This window comes from Myxocyprinus asiaticus, chromosome 1 (genome assembly GCF_019703515.2).
Source record: "Myxocyprinus asiaticus isolate MX2 ecotype Aquarium Trade chromosome 1, UBuf_Myxa_2, whole genome shotgun sequence".
Classification (NCBI taxonomy): domain Eukaryota; kingdom Metazoa; phylum Chordata; class Actinopteri; order Cypriniformes; family Catostomidae; genus Myxocyprinus; species Myxocyprinus asiaticus.
Genome location: NC_059344.1, coordinates 18787832 through 18808974, shown reverse-complemented (window position 1 = coordinate 18808974; position 21143 = coordinate 18787832). Strand labels below are relative to the sequence as shown.

The 21143-nt window shown below is 43.4% G+C and overlaps 1 protein-coding gene across 1 annotated transcript in view; it reads right to left on the bottom strand.

The window, feature by feature from the left end:
* The window catches only part of serpinh2 (serine (or cysteine) peptidase inhibitor, clade H, member 2), a 40807-nt gene extending 23077 nt beyond the window's left edge, over positions 1-17730 (bottom strand). Inside the window, 5 exon segments of the mRNA XM_051708060.1 lie at positions 147-239; positions 14423-14574; positions 14576-14623; positions 14625-15029; positions 17649-17730. Coding sequence (XP_051564020.1) covers positions 147-239; positions 14423-14574; positions 14576-14623; positions 14625-15022 — 691 coding nt within the window. The 5' untranslated portion in view covers positions 15023-15029; positions 17649-17730.
* Between the last annotated feature and the right edge of the window lie 3413 nt (positions 17731-21143).

The following is a 21143-nucleotide window of genomic DNA, read 5'->3' as shown; positions in this document are numbered from 1 at the left end:
ATGTAATCCTGTTAAACTTTTGACCAGTAGTGTATATATATATATATATATATATATATATATATATATATATATATATATATATATATATATATATACTGTATATATACTTTATATACTGTTTATGAAAGAATGAAATGATTTACCTGATCTGTGCATCATGAGAACTTTAGTGTATTTGGTACCCAGGAAGATGAGAATGTCTTGGTTTTCTTGGTTAAAGCCACAATCCCATAAACCTACAAACAAAATCACTCATCTATCTCAAAAACATGCAAGGACAGTGAATAGATGAACAGAGGACAACATGACCCACAGACAAACAAGCATGTCCTGACACAAACTGTTTAAAGGACACAAAGTACTACAGTATATCTTCATCAAACAAGTTCATGTTACACTGTCATAGAGTCCGACTCCTCTATGGATCTGACGTAGAAAGAAAGAAAGAAAGAAAGAAAGAAAGAAAGAAAGAAAAAGACATGTGGAGGGGTGCAGGGTATGCAGAGGCATAGGATGTATTATTATAGCTCATTAAACTCATTACAGCCTGTACAGCTGAAAACAACTCGCTTTACAACTCGTTTTTGGCATCCCTCTGTGGACATTACACCCAGAAAATATAGCTCACATGTGCCCATTTGCACAAAAGCACTTACCACTTTGGCTACCAGGGGCAGTGTTTTAAATTACGGTAAGCACAAACCAATTTTTACTAAAGAAAATCAACCTACTGTTCACGATTCCACTGTGAGATCAGTTTGTCCTAGTAGAGTCACAAGTGTTCGTCACATTATCCATTACTATGGACATGTTCCACTAAGTTTGACAACCAGAATGTATCCAAATACCCTCTGTCTTAATTTTGAACAGTATATCTATTCTAAGTTAGCTTTTAAGCTCTAAATTAAAACCTAACAAACTGCTTTTTGTCAGATGTTTTGCTTGAAAGTGCACTTTCTTAAAATAAATGCCTTGGTTTGATAATTACAGTATCTAATGCAAAGACTTTCATGCACTGGTATGTGTAGCTTAACTGTCCCAAAACTTACCATCACTATCAGCATGATCTAGGAGCCTTTTAATTTGGTGCTAGGCATTTTTACCTTCCCATTAAACTTAACTGATCGCATTTCTGTATTTAAAGGCATAGATACATTTGAACAGAGCCTCTGTTTTGGTATGTCTTAAAGAGGAATGTGCCACCCAAGATGAAATTTTCATAATCACCTCCTATTAACATTTCTGTTAAACCACTGCTTCAAAGTTCAGCATTATGCATCATCATCCTAAGTAATTTAAAACCTATTCCCTACAGCATAATTAGGAATAATATTAATAACAAAAAATTAACAAAACACAAAGACAATTTGGTTAGAATTCCTCTTTAAAGAAAACTTATTTTATAAACCTAAGACGAGTTGACTGTCATTTATTATGAGAAACACCTGATCCTGTAGTCAAAAAGAAAACCTCTAATGTTGGCCCAGTACCAAGCTTTGCATGTGCCTCAATGGTATGCAAGCAGTTCCTTATGAGCTTGTGAACATAAGCCAAGACCCAAAGCAGTTGGATTTCAATAATTATACAGGGGGATGAAATTTGATCAGTCTAAAGTTCAAAACACATGGCATGGTATCTGTCAGTTATTATGGGTTGGCAAAAGCTCTTGGAACTGCGAGCATTAAAAGGGGAATTCTGCCATGCGAGTTTTTCAAATCCCACACAAGGATTCTTGTCACTGCGGTCTTGACTGGCAATCAAAAGAAAGAAAACATCCTGGGAGATTCTGTGACTGAAAGAGAGAAACAGAATGACCCAACAAGCATACACAAGAGAAAGACACTCATACCGCCTTCATTTATTACAGAGCATAAAACAATGCGGCTATTGTGTGGTTTTGCATCTTAAATCCTCTCTCATGCCCATTTTCAGTAATAACGAAATCACGAACAATAAAGCTAAAATGCTCTATATTAAACCACTGTCATCTTCTCTTGTAGGATCCTTTGGTGCTCAGAGCAGGGCTGCTGTTGGGGTGTAAAATATGCCTGCTTGTTTTCGGGTTTGTTGCAAAAGCTGAGGTAATGAGCTGGTGTGGTGTTTGGTGTCATGACACACCCTGAATTGGCCCTTAATTTTTTTCTCTCCCCCAACCCCCCCACCCCCCACCCCTTCTTTCTTTCAGCATTCCCCAAAAGTCTTTTTTTTCCCCCATATATATTACTGTCTGTATGTCTGCTGTCTAGGTATGGGACGATATGGTTATCTCACAATTCGGTTCAATTTATGATATGAGGTTCACGATTTGATATTATATCGATTCGATATGATAACTCTTAAATGAAAAAGTATGGCAGAAACTTGTGTTTATTATTTGAAAAACGTTGCACAAAATGCACATTATAATTTTTCATCAAAATGAAGTTTAAAACACAATATAAATCATCAAAGTTTAAAAGTTTCTCATTTACCTTTCTCTATAAACTAAATTCAGGTTGATCAGGTGCAGAACAAGCAATAAAACTGAACAGAACCAGTCCCAAAAAGTATGTGAAAGAGTATATATATATATATATATATATATATATATATATATATATATATATATATATATATATATATAATTTGTTTGTCTTGATTATTATAATCACATTTTAAATTTTTTTTAAATATAAAACTACTTTCTATTAATTAATATTATTTCTTGAATTTTTATATATAATAATGATATGAGCTATCAATGTTTGAAATAATGTGTACAATTTGCAAGTAATAACACTGATTTACATTAATTTGTATAACAAGCGCTATAATGGTACTGTCACTTTAAGAGTTTACTGTGCATCTCACAGACTCGCACAGCTTTTCATTCATTAACAAGAGAGAAGTCTCCGTTTTTAAGGGCATCTGTGCTGTTTGTGATTAAAATTAATATTTCTTTTTACTTTTTTAACTGAATGTAAAGAACAGAAAGGATATTAAAAGACACATTATTCAATGAAAGTGGAGAGCGGGATCTCATCTTTGATGGAAACACATTACATGGAAGAAGTTTTCATCTCAAGCACTTTTCAACAAAACAAGACGATTTTCCAGGTATTCCAGTACTTAAATTTCTAAAAGCTAAATTCAAGCACTTTAAGCACTTCAAGGACCTTGTGCGAACCCTGTAAACAGTGTAGAAATAAAGCGCAGTAGGGGTAAAATCAAGCGAGAGTGAGATTTTGATGTTTGTCGGGCCATTTAATTTATGATCACATGGACAGAAAACAATGTTTAAAATTTAGAAATATCGAGTTTTGCCTCGATATTGTTTGTTATTTTTTTTGGTTCGCGATATACTGAAATTCAATATATCGTCCCATCCCTACTTCTGTCACTCTACTATGTATATCAAGTTTTTCTTATCTTTCACCTGTCCATTTACCCCCTGCTATGTACTCTCTCCTCCATCTCTTCTCCAATGCAGTTCTTCATGGTGTCTGGCTATTTGTTTCAGTCTTTATCTGGAGGTATGGATTCTACATGCCCCAGAAGTCTATAGCAAATCCTAAACACAGAGCAACGTAACCTGATATTAAAAAACAACCAACTGATGAATTAAGAATTATGTAACAAGATTATTATAACTCGTATTATGACTACCACTCAGGGTATGCATTATTTTTTGATAATTCAATGGTCCATTGTCAGCTATTCAAGCTTATAAGCTAAACTGCAACAGCTTGACAGCCAGTGGTCAACATCATGCACTTTTGTATGGAAAAGAGCATGTTGGACATTTAGCAAAATATCTCCTTTTGTGTTCCATGGAAAAATTGTCAAATGAGTTTCAACCAGAATAGCAGCGAGTTTGTCTTGTGTTTGAGTGAACTAGCCTTGACTCGACTTGACTGACACTATTTAGACATGTTACAACATTATTATTATCCACTTTGTTGAAAATTGTCATGGTTACTTTCATAACCTCCATTCCCTGATGGAGGGAACGAGATGTTGTGTCGTTGTAGTGACACTAGGGGTCACTCTTGGGAGCCCCAAACACCTCTGCTTTTTTGAAAAAAGGCCAATGAGAATTGGCGAGTGGAATTTGCATGCCACTCCCCCGGACATATGGGTATAAAAGGAGCTGGTATGCAACCACTCATTCAGGTTTTGTGCTGAGGAGCAGAGACCAGGTCCCGGCCATTTCAGCGGGTAGTTCAGCGTTGTGGCAAGAGGGACACAACATCTCGTTCCCTCCATCAGGGAACGGAGGTTACGAAAGTAACCCTGATGTTCCCTATCTGTCACTCACTCGACGTTGTGTCAATGTAGTGACACTAGGGGTCCCTATACAAAATGGCACAACTATCTGAACTGTTACATGAACTGGTGTTGTGATGGCGCACTTGTAGCCAGCGCACCAGGCCATCACGTAACCTCCCCCAATGCTCTTATGAGCATCGAACGGTCGATCAGGAACAAGTCCACTGCCCAACTATAGGGAGAGGCTAGCCCAGCCGAGGCCTCTTTCCCTCTCTTTTCTGCCCAAAAAGAGTGGAATTTGTTAACTGACTGGGAGCCATAAGTGTCTACATTGGGGGGTGTCCCTCCCAAGGGGAAGACAACACACCCCCAAAAAAAGGGGGGGGGGGGTATTTTGAGTAGAATATGTCACATGGTCTTACCAAGTCTTGTCGGAAGTATGTCATGTGGAGAGGTCCCATGGTAGGTCCTACCCAAAGGGGGAGGAGTTTCTACAGAGCATGGCGAATGGGAGCAGAGGGGCCTCTGCCCAAGGAAGATGCAGTTTGCTGACAGGGAAACGATTTTGCGGAAGATATCACATGGGGTCGCTTTTGGGGAACCAGCACATGTGGAGCACCTACCTCAGTACAGCGGCTCATTAGCGCACGTACTGGGCTGGTCAGCGAGTTTCTCCGCAAACTCAACTGTCAGAGGGCTAAGGAGGAAAGTCATCCAGGGATCACAGTCTGTGAACACGACTGGGAGTCAAGACCGCATGCTTCACCTCAAGGGAGGGGAAAGGTGCTATGTGCAAGCGGTACACCTGGCCAGCTGTCCTGGAACTTACCTACTCGTGCCTGCCAATACATGGGAGGAGACCGGCTCAACCCGGAGATTGTAGAACCTCACAAAGGTGTTGGGTGTTGCCCAGCTTGCTGCTCTGCAGATGTCTGCCAAAGAGGTGCCACTGGCCAGGGCCCAGGAGGCCACCACACTCCTGGTAGAGTGGGCTCATAACCTCACAGGGGGTGGCAAGTCCTTAGCCTGATATGCCATCATGTTTGCATCAATGACCCAGTGGGTGATCCTCTATTTGGAGACAGTGCTTCCTTTCTGCTGTCCACCAAAGCAGACAAAGAGCTGCTCGGAGCTTCTAAGGCTCTGCGTGCGATCCAAATAGATGCGTAAAGCTCGCACCGGACACAGCAACGCCAAGGCTGGGTCTGCCTCCTCCTGGGGCACTGCTTGCAGGTTCACCACCTGATCCCTAAAAGGGGTCGTGGAAACCTTGGGCACATAGCCCGGTCAGGGTCTCAGGATCACGTGAGAGTAACCCAGACCGAACTCCAGGCACGATTCGCTGATAGAGAACGCCTGCATGTCCCCTACCCTTTTGATGGAAGTGAGCGCAGTCAGGAGGGCAGTCTTCAAAGAGAGTGCCTTAAGCTCAGCTGACTCCAAGGGCTCAAAGGGAGCTCCCTGTAGACCCCGAAGGACTACAGAGAGATCCCATGGGGGACGAGGCGCGGTCTGGAGGGATTCAACCTCCGAGCGCCTCTCAGGAAACTGATGATCATGTCGTGCTTCCCCAAGCACTTACCATCTACTGCATCGTGATGAGCTGAAATAGCGGCTCCATACACCTTTAAGGTGGAAGGGGACAGCCGCCCCTCCAGCCTCTCCGGCAGGAAGGAAAGCACCGATCCGACTGCGCATCTCTGGGGGTCTTCTCGTCGGGAAGAACACCACTTAGCAAACAGATGGCACTTCAAGGCATACAGGCGCCTCGTAGAGATAGCCCTAGCCTGAGTGATCGTGTCTACCACCGCGGGTGGTAGGCCACTTAGGTCTTCCATGTCCCGTCCAGGGGCCAGATGTGGAGATTCCAGAGGTCTGGTCGCGGGTGCCAGATGGTGCCCCATCCCTGAGAAAGAAGGTCCTTCCTCAGGGGAATTTGTCGGGGGGCTGTCATGAGGAGCATGAGATCTGTGAACCACGTCTGTGTGGGCCAGTAGGTTGCTACTAGGACGACCTGCTCCTCGTCCTCCCTGACCTTGCACAGGGTCTGTGCAAGTAGGCTCACTGGGGAAACGCATATTTGCATAGTCCAGCAGGCCAGCTGTGTGCCAGCGCATCTATACCGAGGGGTGCCTCGGTCAGGGCGTACCAAAGCGGGCAGAGGGAGGATTCCTGAGAAGCAAACAGGTCTACCAGTGCTCGATTGAATCGACTCCAAATCAGCTGGACCACCTGAGGGTGGAATCTCCACTCTCCCCAGAGGGTAACCTGATGTGACAGCGCATCCGCTGCGGTGTTGAGGTCGCCCGGGATGTGAGTGGCTCATAGCGACTTGAGGTGCTGCTCACTCCAGAGGAGGAGACGGCGGTGAGTTGTGACATGCAATGGGAGCATAGACCGCCTTGACGGTTGATGTACGCTACCGTCGCTGTGTTGTCCATCCGGACCAACACGTGCTTGCCCTGGATCCAGGCGGCCGTGTGCCTGTTGCATCCGGTGCCCCAGCCTGTCTTGGAGGTGTCTGTTGTAACCATAATGCGCTTGGAGACCTGCTCTAGGGGAACCCCTGCCCGTAGAAACGCAAGGTTGGTCCAAGGGCTAAAGAGGCGGCAACAGATCGGCGTGATGGTCACGTGATGTGTCCCACAGTGCCATGCCCATCTCGGGACTCAAGTCTGAAGCTAGTGCTGAAGCGGTCTCATATGCATCAACCCGAGCGGTGTGGCCGCTGCTGAGGATGCCATATGCCCCAGGAGCCTCTGAAAAAGTTTCAGTGGAACCGCTGTCCTCCACCTGAATGCCTTCAGACAGTTCAGCACCGACTGCGCACTCTTGTTAGTGAGGTGCGCTGTCATCGAGACTGAGTCCAACTCCAAACTGAGAAAAGAGATGCTCTGAACCGGGGAGAGCTTGCTCTTCTCCCAGTTGACCCAAAACCCCAGTCGGCTGAGGTGCCAGAGCACGAGGTCCCTGTGTGCGCACAGCAACTCTCGAGAATGACCTAGGATTAACCAGTCGTCGAGATAGTTGAGGAATGCGGATGCCCACTTCCCTTAGCGGGGTAAGGGCTGCCTCTGCGACCTTCGTGAAGATGCGAGGGGACAAGGACAGGCTGAAAGGGAGGACCTTGTACTGGTACACCTGGCCTTTGAAGGCAAACCGCAGGAAGGGTCTGTGTCGAGGTAAGACCAAGACGGGGCAGTACACGTCCTTCAGGTCTACCGCCGCAAACCAATCTTGATGCCGGACACTTGTTAGAGTGTTTTTGCATCAGCATCTAGGACTGGAGTCTGTGCAAAGCCCGGTTCAGTACTCGCAGGTCCAGGATTGGTCGCAACCCACTGCCTTTCTTTGGTATGATGAAGTAAGGGCTGTAGAACCCTTTCTTCATCTCGGCTGGAGGGACAGGCTCTATTGCGCCCTTGTGCAGAAGGGTAGTGATCTTCGCACGCAAGATAGAGGCATTCTCGTCCTTCACCAAGGTGAAGCGGATGCCGTTGAACCTTGGCGGGTGACTGGTGAACTGAATCGCATAGCCAAGTCGGACGGTCCGGGTCAGCCATCGCGATGGGTTGGAAAGCACGAGCCATCCACCCAAATTCCGGGCGAGGGGGACCAAGGGAATGATCATATCGGACGTACCAGCGGGTGGGGCCTCGCGGCGGGGCGGAGCTCGAGGTGGCTGAGTCCAGGGACTTCGAAGCACTTACCTGGCTCCTGCCGCCCATCTTAAGATTGGCCGTGGATGGCCATAGTCCACTGGAACCAATCTGTGTGGCCGTGTTTGTGCCACAGCTGGGCGCACATGGGCGGGGGGTCTGCCGCTGGAGCACCATACCTGCCAAAATGGGACAGTGGATGGTGGTCGTGACGACGGCCGTGCGCACCGGATATGTGACCCAGGGAACCATTCTTTTGTCAGGCTTTTGGGTGCCGCAGCCTCCTGGGCATGCGGCAGCAAAAGGTTCTCCTCCCGGCCCTCCACCAGGGGATGGAGTGGTCTGTCGACCAGCCCCAGAGAAGTGGGTCTCCTCGCCCCTGCGTCGCCTGTCTCAGGGGCACGTCGATGCCTTCCCCGGGTTCTTAGCAGCCAGCCACGAGACGGGTGGCGTCTCCTTCCTGCGGAGCGCTCCACGCCAGAGCCGGGCCATGGGGGCGGGCTGCAGCAGAGCCGGTGTTGTTGCTGCAGGAGGACGCCCTTGGCGACGAGCAGACAGGGTGCGGGGTCTTAAGCCACGCCGGGGCAGGATATGTTGTAAGGCCCCTGTCTGCTTCTTCACCACCGAGAACTGCTGGGCAAAGTCCTCAATGGCATCGCCAAACAGGCCAAACTGGGAAATGGGGGCGTCAAGGAACCGTACCTTGTCCGCCTCTCCCATCTCGACCAAATTGAGCCAAAGGTGGCGCTCCTGGAACACCAGGGTGGACATCGCCTGCCCGAGAGACCGCGCCATGACCTTCATCGCCCGGAGAGCGAGGTTGGTCTCCGAGCACAGTTCCTGCATCAATCCCGGGTCATAACTACCCTCGTGCAGTTCTTTTAGCGCCTTGGCTTGGTGTACTTGCAGGAGATCCATGGCGTGCTGGGCGGAGGTGGCTTGTCCAGCGGCACTGCAGGTCACAATCGTCAGGGACAACGTAAACCTACAGGCCCTGGATGGGAGCTTTGGGCGTCCACGCCAGGTGGCGGGGCTCTGCGGACACAAGTGCGCCATGAGCACTTTATCCACCTGGGGGATCACTGAATACCCCCTGGCCGCACCTCCATCGAGGGTAGTGAGAGCGGGGGAGCTGAAAGACCGGGACCAGGAAGTAAAAGGTGCCTCCCACGATCTTGTCAGCTCCTCCTGCACTTCCGGGAAGAAAGGAATGGGGGCAGGGCGTGGCCATGGGCGGTTCAGGGGAGAGTGGAGGGTTCCACTCTAGCCCGACTCTCGCGGCCACCCGGGAAAGCATGTCCGTCATTTCCACGTTGGCGTGAGACTGGGCGACTGTTCCCGAAGGAGGAAGCCCAGCCGAAGCCTCTGCGTCATACTGGACGAGCCCGCTCTCTGATGCTGCGCTCGATAACTCATCATCTTCCTGAGCTCCGAACGAGAAGTCGAACTCATGCTGAGACGAGCCGCGAGAGCCCGATCAGGGCAAGCGAGCATGCTGGGGAATGGGAGGTCCGTGGGGGATACCTGGTGGAGGTGGTCCCATTGATGTCCCCAAATCGCCCCCAGTGCTAACCGACACAGCCTCAAACCCATAGGTAGAAGGACCAGTGCAAGGAGCAGCAACGTTGCCATGGTCATGTTCTCGCAATGAGGACATGACTCATCCACGAACGATGTCTCCGTGTGGGCAGTGCCCAGACACGTAGGACAGCGATCGTGGCCGTCAGAAGCGGAGAGATAACGACCGCAACCAGGAATAACACACAAACGGAAAGGCATCTTTAAAAAGACGTTCCATGTGTGCCACTCTTTTTGTCAATGAAAATATACTCTTTTAGAATATACTCTCTTATTTTCGCTCTGCCGAAGCGCCCAGGGGTGTTCCCTGCACTCCACGGGTGCAGAGGGGGAGAAGCCACTGAAATGCGCCGTAAATCCAGCAGTTTTGAGGTGTGTCTTTGGAGGGAAATTGAATTCAGTGCACTGAATACAACCGCTCGGCTCCGAAGAGAAAATCTGAATGAGTGGTTGCATACCAGCTCCTTTTATTCCCGTATGTCTGGGGGAGTGGCATGCAAATTCCACTCGCCAATTCTCATTGGCCTTTTTTAAAAAAAGCAGAGGTGTTTGGGGCTCCTAAGAGTGACCCCTAGTGTCACTACATCAACACAACTTTGAGTGAGTGACAGATAGGGAATTTCTGATTCCAGGAGAACACAAAAAACAACTCTCAGATTAGCACAAAGGGTAAATGTCCACCAACGCCACATCAGAGTGGCAAAAGAAAAAGCTTTGGACAACTTAATATCGCACTGGCAACTAAATTAATTACTATAGAACCCTGAAGCAGTAGGATCACTGACTGCATTTAAATTATAAATCCAAACTATGAATTCAATTTTCATAATCTCATTCACAGGGCCCAATATATTGTCTGATCTAATTTGTATATTTCATCGACTGAATTAATGAACTTCCACCGACTCTGCGCCTTGCTGGAGAAAGGGAAAAAAAAAACTGTAATTAATTCAAAACATAAAACAAAAGGAATTAATTTGATTGCTTATCAACGTAAAATCAATCCAAACTATATTTCCTGTTGCGTTTGGTAGAGGAGAGAAGCTCTCCTCCTACCACTTCTTTCCCACCGCTCTGAGTTTAAAATAGGATCAAAGCACCTGCCAGTATTACTCAGACAAAGAAATCGATGAGAAGAACAAGACTCCAACATGTGGGTGAGACAATGCAAAAAGAGAGACAGACCTCTGCTGAAGAAGAACTGCATAGCACTGACATGTTAAAAACTAATTTTAAGTCCCTCGATTTGACGTCTGTTCTTGAAAGTGACAAGGAACTTCTGCAAGTATTGTTGAAGTGTCTCTGATTTGAATAAACGCAGTACTGCATGCACTGTATAGCTTTCATGCTGGTAGTGAATATTGCTACTACAACTCAATAACAATACGTCAAGAAAACAACCCTTTCAAAAGAGCGTAAGAGTTAACATTCAGTGTTTAAAATGCCTGTACATGGGTTCAGGGTTAAAAATGCTAAATCGTCAGAGCCGTGGCCTAGGTTACCGCACACACAATTGTGCTCCTACAGACGATGCAAGTTCAACATTTCCAGATCTCTCCTCTTCTCCCCATCATTTCTTGTCTTTTAACAACTGCTGTATTCAGTACATATAAAAATGGTAAAAAGCCAAATGCAGAAAATATCAGGAAGGTGTGCACATCATCACATCCTCAACCCAAGTTGGGTACAGATGCAGGACAAAATATAACAAACATAGAAAAAAAATATTATACGTATGTCCGCACACTGATATTAAGCTCCAAACTTTGTTAGAAAAAAGCAATGTTTTATCCAGCTAGGTCTTCATCAGGCAATACCCACATGTTGAGTGAGCCACAGGTATATAGTGACAGCAGAAAATGACAACGTCCACAAGTTCCCTGCCAACATCTACTTATTTTCTCTACTTTAAAAGGCCAAAAGTAAAATAAAAAAAGTGAACCAGCAATATATGTAAGCATACATTATGAAGGCACAAGGCCACACTGGCTATGTATGTTCTGAATTACATACTACCATAAAATTCTTGCTATATTACTATTGTATGCACATTTTCTGTATGCTTTGAATACCCAGATGACTGACTGCATTTGCCAAACTGTGCGATATACAACAAAGAACACAGCAATAGGTATCTCATAATGCAACGCACTCATGAACCAAAAGTCAGTAATTTTTTTCAAAAAAAATTCTAATCTCAGACTGCCAAATGCTAGCACATTCTTACATAAAATGTTATTAAAAATGCAAAATAACCTAATTTATTTTTACAACAATAACTGGACATCTATTGTTGGGACTGATAACCGGTTCATATTCGTAACCAGTGCCATTTAAAAAAAAATAAAATAATACAGGAACCGTATGATTTTCATGAGTTTTAGTTCCGATAATGGTTCTTGATAATGGTTCTTGGTTCGACAATGGTGCATTTTTTTTCGCTGATGCGAACAGAGCACCATATTAAGTACCTCTGGCAGTGTTTTCAGCTGCTCTATTCAGCAGCAGTGCTGCTTCTGTACTGAGTCTACAGCACAAAACACACATCGAGACCAGTATTGTCCAATTTCCGAACAAATGACTGATAGAATCAATAATGGAATCATTTAGAAATCGTAATCAGAACCGGAATTGTTAAATTCCTTATGATTTTCATCCCTATGGATGCCATACACAAAATTGAACAAGCAACATAGAGAGGCAATGTGACATCAATGTTGCATGCTACTGTTTGAAATGTTAATCGCAGCACAATGCATAAATTTTTTTTTACATACACTGGTGGCCAAAAGTTTGGGATAATGTACAGATTTTGCTCTTATGGAAAGAATTTGGTACTTTTATTCACCAAGGTGGCATTCAATTGATCACAATGTATAGTCAGGTCATTAATAATGTGAAAAATTAAACATTTTCAGAACTTCTTAAACTACTTCAAAGATTTCTCATCAAAAAATCCTCCAAATTTCAAAATTTCAAATCAAATCACTTTTATTGTCACACAGCCATATACACAAGTGCAATGGTGTGTGAAATTCTTGGGTGCAGTTCCGGTCGTGACAGTGATGAGACATATACCAATTTACAATAACATCAAATTAACACAGCACAATTTAAAGTCTAATATACACATAATTACACACAACACAATATACAAATAATAACATACACTGTACAGTATACAATACACACAATATAGATACACATTATTCAATAAAAAAAAAAAGTATACATAGTAGTATAAATAGAATGTACAGTAGGTTGTATTGTACTGTATTGACATTCAGGCTGTCGGTTGATAGTAAGTTGTTAAGAGAGAATATAATACCCCAGGTGTGGGGTAAAAGGCTCCCTCACCACCTTTTTTTAAAAACTGAATTTTAATGGAAGTAACCTCCCGTTATTATTTCTTTTCACATGAATTATGTTGCTCCATCAATATTCAATAAAAATAAATCCATTTTTTTTACCTTGATACATTTTGTGCACATGAAAAAAGCAAAATTTCCATAAGAGGTGCCTTTAGCCCCATTGTACCCTAAGCAGTGTAGATTTTCAGTGTGTAGTATACAGTAAGCAGTGGTCTAATAGTGCATTCTGAACATCGAAGGGAAAGAGATGCAGACACTTATTAAATTATTTAAGATGACACATCATCCCCCTTGAGAAGATAAATAAGCTCCACGATAGACTGGAGATCATTTGTTATGAACTATGCAGGATAAATATAAAGGAGCACACGTGATGTCCAATTCATGAACGAATCATTTTTTAACCAGTTCTTTTTGAATGAGTCATTCAAACCGGGAGATAGTAAATCACTTGACTGTATGTATGGAGAGAACTGTACTTGGTACTAACTTGGTAATGAAATCATCTATTGTAACTCGTTCACTGAAATGAATCAATTAATTAAAATGACTTCCCAACGGTTACAAAAACACACACACACACACACACACACACACACACACACACACACACACACACACACACACACATATATATATACTGTATAAGCACACACAATCTCACAGATACAGCTCACAGGTGCAGCTAATCACACATACAGCACAACCCTTGATTCCCTATTAACTAAGCAAATTTTTACCTTCAGCATCAGTCGTGCAACTGCTTACAGTCCATTTATCAAGCAGCAGCACAATATGTACAAGCTAATTCTCCAGCACACTAGAGAACAGAAGCCCAGCGGTGCTATGGCCATTCTGTCTGATCCTGTTTTGCTCCAATACCAGCTCTTTCTTCTTTTAGATAGGAACCAATCTGTATGTGTAAAACTGATTTAACTCACTGATGGCCTTGGAACAAATAGGCAGAGAAAAAAATGAAGTACATGAATAAAGTACAAATTCACTTACCTAAATCGGATAACGGCTGCCTGAATTATTTGAGCTGCCTTAGATGAATTACTTTTTGTACTAGCATTTACAGTATATTAATATAGATGAATATGAGATTTACAGTACTGTATGTGTGCATGTATAAATCAGAGGGGAATGTTCTTAAGGTGTGACTCAGGACACCAAGTCTTGATTACAGCCAAAAATTCTGCAATGCTGTCTGGATTCTGTCCAATCATGCAGTGGCCCAAAAAGCTGTTTTCAGATTAGACAGAACTGTTCTTTAGTAAATACAGTATACAGGTCACACCTTGAACTTATCTCAATCTAATGCCTGTTCCTAAAATATGCTATTCACAGTAGCCTTTAAGTCTGTCTTCATGATATGTCATGTCCTATGATGTTCAATTTGCATTCTTTGATGGATATAACTTTAACCTATGCCATTATGTGACTCAACACAATAACAAAATTGTGTTCTAACACACCCTTCCATTAAAGATGACTGATCCAAGATCAGTGTGCCATTTTGTTGAGCCAGCTTAACTAGTTTTTGCCTTATTCTTCACTCACCTTTAAATTGCAGTGCATTGGCATGGATCATGGCACCAGCTTTGGTCTCCAAGCCCTCGTTCAGAGCTGCTGTCTCCTCTCCACCCATTCCCCGTTTAGCCCAGGACTGAAGCTGCTCCATGTCACTATGCTTCTTTCCAACCTCCAGGGACCAACCCAAACTGGGCCCGGAGCTTGTCCAGAAAGCCCTTGTCCAGTTTATGCTTTTTTGGAAAACAGTACAGAAGAGCTGTGCAATGTACAGCTGGTTCCATTAGAATCTCGTACAGGTTTCAAAGCTTCTTTGACTGTCTTCTCATTTTTGGTGGTCCTCAAGAGACTGTGAAACTGGCATGCTGTAGACCCTTTAGCTCCACCACCTAAAGCTAGCAGGGAGTTGGCTAACAGAAGAGGAGAGATAATGGTGTTGGTTTGAGAACTGTCAGTGCAGAGTGACCTGTAGAACTGAACCCCCACTGTCCAGGTTGGGTGATGTAAGCTGGAGATGTCTGGCTGCTGTGAGCCTAGAGCTGATGATTCCTGTGGAGTGGAAGACCAGACGAACTGGCCCAGTAGAGCTAACACTAGTAGAGCGAGGAGAGGAACAGAAATAGGCAGCATTGCAGGACTGGAGAGAGAGAAACAGGGAGAGAGAGAGTTCAAGATAAAATTGTATTCCACTCTACAAGAATTTTACAAATGGTAAGTGATATCTGAGTCATTAAGTCAATATTAAATCAAAATTGACTATTACTTTTTTTTAATACATGTTGAACAACTCATTAGTGCATGTTCTTCTTAAAAATCTTCCATTAAAATGTAATATCTTGCTCTGTCTCTGCAAAAGCGTTCCTCTTTGGCTCATATCACCAAGCCAACCACTATTTTTCAACCGCTCCCCTCCAACTACCTGATATGTATACAACCTTTCAAGATCCAATTGTGTATTTACATTAAGGCTGGCAGATTTGGACAAAAATTTTGATTACATTTTGTCAATTTCATCGACTTCATCGGACGTTTGACTCCACTGAAAGACTTTCGTTACTGAAAGACGCTCCACACTCCAGCTCAGTAGGTGGCGGTAATGCACCATAAACTGGATTGCCAACCACCAATAACATCACATGTGACTGTGTCTCATTTGGAAGGCTGCATGCTAGGTAGGACGCGTTCATTGAAGGCTGCAGTATACCGAGTGTCCTCCTTTAAACGAGCTTAGTCTAAACGAGACAGCCTTCATAGGACAAATGGAAACGGAATGTAACATGGTTGCTATGACAGCACGCCACTCTTTAACAAGCGCGAGTGCTTTGAATGAGAAGGCAACAAAGTCCCTTTAGAGGGGAATGTATGAGGGCAATTTTAGGAGAGTTATAATGATGTAAAGAGAAAAGAAAATAGATTTTACAGGTGTACTTTTAGTCTAATACATTATTTTAATTATATATTAATATAATTATACATAATATATACTCTGCACCCATCTACTGAGGTACTTCAACTTGGGAATTAACATTACTTGCGTTTGAACATCATATTTACGGGCATTTTTTTTAGACATTTCCGTTGAAGCAAAGTATTGTGGGTTATGAGTGCCCACAGTGGTTACACCTCATGCATCCTCCAAATTCCCGTGAAAGAAGGTCGCATTCGAAGGCTGCATTTGAAGTGTCCTACTCGCTTTTCTGAAACGAGACAGCCTTGATGACGTATGCGGCCGAGAAATGCGACCTCCGCAGGACGCAGCCTTCCAAACGAGACACAGCCTGTGACAGTGCTATGGATCATCAAAAAACATTTAACTAAATAGTACATAAATAAACAGCAATGGTGTTGATTTTGGAGTTGTTTATTGCATTGTCAGTGCTATATTTTTCGATACACAATGATATCATATTAGCCGGATAGCTAGCTGTTAGGTAGCGGCTACCTAGCCTCATAACTGGTTTCCATGACAGCAGGGTGAGGTAGCCGCTAGCCAGCTAATACTTTCTAACGGCCTGATGTCATGACTGTGATTCAGTAAGCTAGTTGTGTGTATAACTTTGCCGAACCGCTTGCACTTCAATCATCTAGATCAGTGGTTCCCAACCCTATTCCTGGAGGCCCCCCAGCACTGCACATTTTGTATATCTCCCTTTTCTGACACACCCAATTCAGGTCTTGGAGGTGATGAGTTGAATCAGGTGTGTTTGATTAGGGAGATTTCCAAAATATGTAGTGTTGGGGGAGAACCACTGAACTAGATGAATTGTTGAACAAAGGAAAAATATAGAAAATTACTCAAAAGTTTATAATCGACTTATCAGCAAGGATTTTTTCCCCCCGATAAATATTGATATTGTTTTGTTGCACAGCCCTAGTTTACATGCACATAATACATGCATGCTAAAAACTACTAAACTTTGGCATATTCAGAAAACCCAAAAATGCAAGTAAACCACATTTACATGAGATTTACAATCATCAAATTCATCTCTGCTTGTGATGTTAAAACAAAACATTTGCGCACACTGGATAAGCCACCAGAACGCCAGTAAAAATGTTTACATGCAACACGGAATCGGGGTAATGGGCAAAAATCAACATGTGCCGGTCAGTTTTTTTTTTTTTTTTTTTAAAGCATTTATGACTTTGTTGTGCCCAAGATAAAAAATGACCAAACCGGCAATTGCGAGTGGGGTGGTCAATGGGGTGGCCAGGCTTCGGTCCATGGTAGCCACGGCCACCCCTGGCCACCCCCTAGCTCCACCCCTGAAGCCACCACTGACACTGTCATAAAAAAAAATAAAAAAAAATAAATAATAAAAAAAATAAAAAATAAATAATCAAAAGGGCAGACAAGTTCTGAAAGCTTCTTCACTTTAATATATTATGGTTACAGTAACAAATCTGTTGTATTTTGACGGAAACTGTTGTTACCAGATCATTTAAGGCTTCATGAAGGCATTAAAGATCTAAAATTAAAATCCAGACTCCAATTTTATCCAACATTCTCATTGCCTGTTAATATCCTCTCAAATCAAAACCAAACCGAACCGCGTCCTCCGGAAATTTTGCTTTATATCCGATGGATAATTGAAAAGACCGAATAAACAAGCCAGCGGACGTCTGAGGATTTTATACAGTCGGAACAGTAGATGATGTTTCATGCGCTTGCCGAGCGCAGCTGTTCCGTCTGTTCGGAGAACTGAGGGGCAAAATCTAAGTGTAAAAAAAAAAAAGTTCCTTGTTTTGTTTGTACCGTTAATTAATTAAAGCTTCCTTCTTTCCTCCGGCTTCTTGTGTGGGTTTGAGCTGAAAGAAACTGACAGGGCACGTTCAGACGTAGCAGAGAGGAGGGTCTTTTCACTTTTGTTCACTTTCTCCTCAAGCAAGAATCCACTCTCTCTGGACTCCACCATCCGGTCAGTTTTTTTTTCTCTCTTTCCATAAATATTTCACATTCCATTAATTTACACGCTGTTCCAGGGGTAATCTAAGTTTAGTTGTTTATTCTTTCTCTCTTTCAGAGGTATTCTTCCAAAAATGTGTCAGAGTGTGGACTATTTGTTAAAATCAGATGCGTTCAAATTTAACACTGTAGCGCTCGGCTTTTTAATACAACTTGTTGGTTGTTCTCTCTCACTGTACATGGAGGAAAGACTGCAGTTATCAGATCGACCGAAAGAGGGCGTCCGCGGTCTACTCCGTCACGGCCTGATAGTCAGTCGATTTTGTTCTACAATAGCTTTGTCTTGTATCCGCCCGTCTGCAAACTCGCGCCTTTTTATCCAGTTTTACATTGTGAGCACTTTTTTTAGGCTGTGCCATTTTCCAAAATCCTTAGGGAAAGCCACATTAAAAAAAATTGTTAGGGTGAAGTCAGTTCAAGATTGGTCAAGTTTAACCACAAATTGATCAATGTGCTGATAGCACAAGCAGACAGAATCAATTGATGTTCAGATAATCAGAGAAGGTGGAAAAGGAGGATCAGGCCTGGAGACAGGCTCAGATAATGCCCAACACGCTGCAATGCCAAACAGCCTGCTAGAACATGACAGCACATAGACTCCGCCAATTACTTCTACTTCTCACTAATCCATATCGCACTTTCAAAGATTGCCATCTCAGAACACACACACAATCAGGCATTTCAACATCTCTGCATGACGCACTAGTTAGCACTGTCTTACATGTTGTGACAGGTAATTAGACACACTGGCGTGCACAGAACTGGGGCTACAGCGGCGCGAGCCTGTGTCCCTTTCGTTCACAAATGTAAAGGTGCCCTTTTAAGCAGAGGTGCCTTTAAGAGCATGGAGATTTAAGCGGAGGTGTTTTTACTACAGCACAACAAACCCCCCTCCCCCAGCTCAACAACAATTGCCGCACCACCACCAGATTTCTCTTCACACTCTGTCCATGTCCTTTCGCCCCTGCCCCTGTTAAAGTCTGTGCATGTCACTGATTAGACATACATGCTGTACAAATGCTTATCAATGTAAAACTGTCAGAGGCCTCATGCATCACATCTAGTGCGTTCACCCCCCACACACACACATACTGCCAACACGCTGACAGGAAAACGCACATCTCTCTCCCTCTCTCTTTTGCATGGGCAAAAACCGATGCATGTGCACACTCTCAGTAATGATGACTAATGTGTGACTGGTCATGGCTGCTTGCTCTATGTGGAGGATGGGACTTATTGGTGTAACTGGATATGTCTTTACCATCTCTGTGGGAGCTGCTGCCTGAAGGACTCTCAGAGAACATCACAGTCACTGGAGCTTATAATTAGTTGCCCTTTCATACTGGTTTGGAATCACCCCCTCCCGCTACTCAAATCAAAACCGTTACAAGAAGAACTGTTAAACTGCTCTCAGATCAGGCCATCACAGTCAGCCGAGCCTATAACGAGCGACCTCATGGATACGCCAGCCCAGGTGATCCATCTGCCCGTGGCAGCTTCACACTTAAACGAGTCCCCCAGGGAAACTGCAGAGAGATCCCTGGACACCATGAGGGAGATTTGCATCTTCCAGGGGTCTCACCTTTCTGCAAAACCTTTACCCTTCCCTGTGCTCCTCCTATATCCAACCTTTGACCTCCCAGATGCACATTTACACCCTGTGCTGACCTAAATGTTCATTTTGCTCCCATAGTTGTAGCTATACTTGGCCTCCTTATATGCCAAATGTCAGTGCAGGATCTTATTTTTATAGTTCCACTTATCAGGTCATCAAAATACATAAGATTACATTAGATTTGCAAGGTCTGAGGGTTAAATGTTTGGCCTCAGGGCATGACTGCACTGGAATTAAACGAATCAAAGGGAATGTATAGCTTGTTTATAATGATTTGTGACGGCCCTGTCTGGTGTTTGCTCTGTGTTCTATTTCCCCTCCGCAGAGTGGCAGCAGGTGTGGGGGTTTTCCTTGATTGCTCTGCTGATGGGCAAGAGGATAAAAGATTTGTTCCTGCCAGTGCTAGCACTCCCCCCTTGCTTCCAGTACTTCTTGGGGGCTTGTTTGACTATTATTTGGATGGTTTAAAAAATATAGTTTTTAATTGAATATTATTTGGATGCTTTAAAAACCTTATTTTCTTTCCTTTAAATAAATTTATTTCTTTATGCTAATTTGAGTATTGCCTTCTTCATGTTGCCCGCCAAAGCGGAGAATGTAACATATGGGGGCTTGTCCGGGATTTTGAGTTTGAAGTGCTGGGACTGAGGGGAAGCACTGATCGTCTCTGCGTTTTGGGGGGACGAATTCAACACGGACATCCAGTGGTAAGTGTGGGTGATGCTGAGTGCAAGTGGGTGAGAAATATAAATTATTGGAGCTATGTGGCACCCTGCCGCAGGTGAAGAGCGTTTAACGCTGTTTGTTTTTTTGCCTTTTTTATTTTAGTTTGTTGTTTTTGGTGTGTCGGATGCGGGGTGACTGTTCGCAGTCAAGCATTAATGTGGGCACTATAAAGACTAGGGTAAAGATTAGTTAGGTTTTTATATGTATTTTTTTTTTTTTTATTAGTTAGATGCGGGGAAGCTTCTTTGATAAGATCTTTCTCTTTTTGCATAATGCAATACAAACAGCTGCATTGCGATTGATTGATTGCTGGACATACGTAGTTGAAAGTAGTTACTAAGGCTATTTGTTTGTTTTGGCTCGTGTTGCCGTTGTTTAGTAAGTTCCAGAAAATGTTATTCATTTGTACGTATGAGTAGTATAATTCTGTTTTTTTTTTTTGTTTGTTTGTTTTCTTCTCAAAATGGACTCATTGATTTAATTTTTGCAGTTTCGTCGGAAGAATTAATAGATGACTTAATGAAAGACCAATTATGTAAAGTTGTTGAACGCTATAACTTTAAAATTAAGATCCCAAAATTTGAAGCTGACACAGCTTAGGCAAAGTGTTAAAGAGCACCTTGCTGAATTGGAAGTGATTTCTTTAAATCCTTTAGCTGCATCTATGCCTTGTGGGCTTGCTGTTATGTTTTCAACAACTAATGTCGGCTTAACTTTTGAACAACAAAAATAACTGCTTGAAATGCAAATGCAGCAATGGCATTTGGATGTTAAAGAGCTAGAGAATGAATGGCACTTAGAGTTTGAAAAATTAAAACAGCACGAATTGGAAGCGGAAAAACTTGCCCAAGAAAAAGAGCATTTAAAACTGGCTCGATTCATATAAAATGGGAGGGGGAAAAAAATCACATATACTCACATTAAAGGAGGGACCAGAGCAATTT